General features: G+C 42.1%; 1 protein-coding gene across 1 annotated transcript in view; it reads left to right on the plus strand.

Moving 5' to 3' along the window:
- Positions 1 to 606: 606 nt before the first annotated feature.
- SLC12A2 (solute carrier family 12 (sodium/potassium/chloride transporter), member 2) overlaps positions 607 to 1,535 on the plus strand; it is a 66,938-nt gene continuing 66,009 nt past the window's right edge. Inside the window, exons 1-2 of the mRNA XM_009319697.1 lie at positions 607 to 611; positions 1,303 to 1,453. Of these exons, the coding sequence (XP_009317972.1) occupies positions 607 to 611; positions 1,303 to 1,453 (156 nt within the window). The remainder of the gene's footprint in view (positions 612 to 1,302; positions 1,454 to 1,535) is intronic.

Raw genomic sequence — 1,535 nt, forward strand, 5'->3', positions numbered from 1 at the left:
TTTCTTCCGAACACCTTACCATGTGACATTCTATGCAGGTGTTGATCATGCAGTGTTTATGTCTTCTTATGCAAAATGTACAGTGGAGGATTTTCTTTGCACATCATCTGCTGTTCTACTGCTGTTTGCTTTCAATTCTGAACCAAAATCTTTCATTCTGACTTGTTCCCTTTATCATCCACTGTTTTTCAAGCCCTTGCTCCCTGAGAAAAGTAAAAATTTCACCATGGTTTAATCTTTTATTTTCCAGTTCACTCACAGATTTTTGTTTATTCTTTACACTCTGAAAATTTGCTGAATTCTGTCTTTTTTAATCTGTTACTCTTGGGAGTTTTGGAATCCAGCAAGGAATTTCTCACACAATTTTGAAGTGTATGATTTTTGTTCTTTTTCTAGAACAGTGTTTGAACAGGGAAGCATCAGTGTACCCATCTTTTCAATCTACTGAAGTGTCCTCAGCTCTTTTACGCGTGTACATATCCCTAAAATTGAAATACTTCTTCCTCTAAGTAACTGCTAAGAAAAAGAAAGCCGTTTTATAACTCCAGTCCTTTTCTGTTGGATTATGTCACCAAGTTTGTTGTTAATTTAAATAAAACAGCAGAGATGCGGTGAGCTAGAAAACAGATGTTGGCACTCGGAGTTTGCTAGACAGTGGGGAAAAATATGCAAAACTGCACATCATTAGGAAAAAAGATCTGGAACCAGGAAGTACCAACCAAAATGTTTTTGAAATAAAGAGGTGCCATTGCTTCAGAGGACTAACTAAAATGAATGTTTGCCTGATGATTTTTAGCAACTAAGGTAAAATTGTTTTGGCAACCGTTGCCCAACTCTCCTGCTGTTCTACGAGCATTCTGTGACCTTCAAGTATAAAGACAATAAAAATACACGATGAAAAATCGTTGGTGGATCTCTTTCCAATTTCTTACTATGGAAGCAGAAGGATTTCACTTACGTCTGAGATTTCTTTTTCACAGCCTCAGAGCTAACCTCCCATGCTTTAATGGATTATCCAGACACTTATGTTCGAGTAAGAGCAGGGAGGCGGAACGATTGCATTTTTTAAACTAAAGAACTAACCACGTATACTTTTGGAGAAAGAATACAATTTAAAGAGAAGAGGGGCGAAGAATTGCAACACAGGACACAGAAAAAAAGACTTATTACTGACATTAGATCTATTACGCCAGGAGAAAAGTATTTTCACAGCACACTCGGAAAAGATCTGGAGGCTGGAAGGTGAAAACAGCGCCCTAACGACCACCTACTTTCGCTCTTTTCGTTTATTCCTCCTTCAAGGCACCCGTGGGCAAACATTCCTGCGCATCGCCGGCACTTAACCGGGCCACGCTTCCCCGCCGACACACTTCTCATCTTTGCGCCTACTCATCCAAGCCGTGCATCCGGACCCCGTACGCCCTCCCGTGAAGGAGCAGCTAGGTGGCGTACGGCAAGGACCAAGACGAGGCGGCTCAAAGCGGGACTGGGGGTTTTGCGGGGTTGTGAGCAGGCGAGGGGCCGGCGGGCGGGAC

This window comes from Pygoscelis adeliae, unplaced genomic scaffold, assembly GCF_000699105.1.
Source record: "Pygoscelis adeliae isolate BGI_AS28 unplaced genomic scaffold, ASM69910v1 Scaffold110, whole genome shotgun sequence".
NCBI classification, from domain to species: Eukaryota; Metazoa; Chordata; class Aves; order Sphenisciformes; family Spheniscidae; genus Pygoscelis; species Pygoscelis adeliae.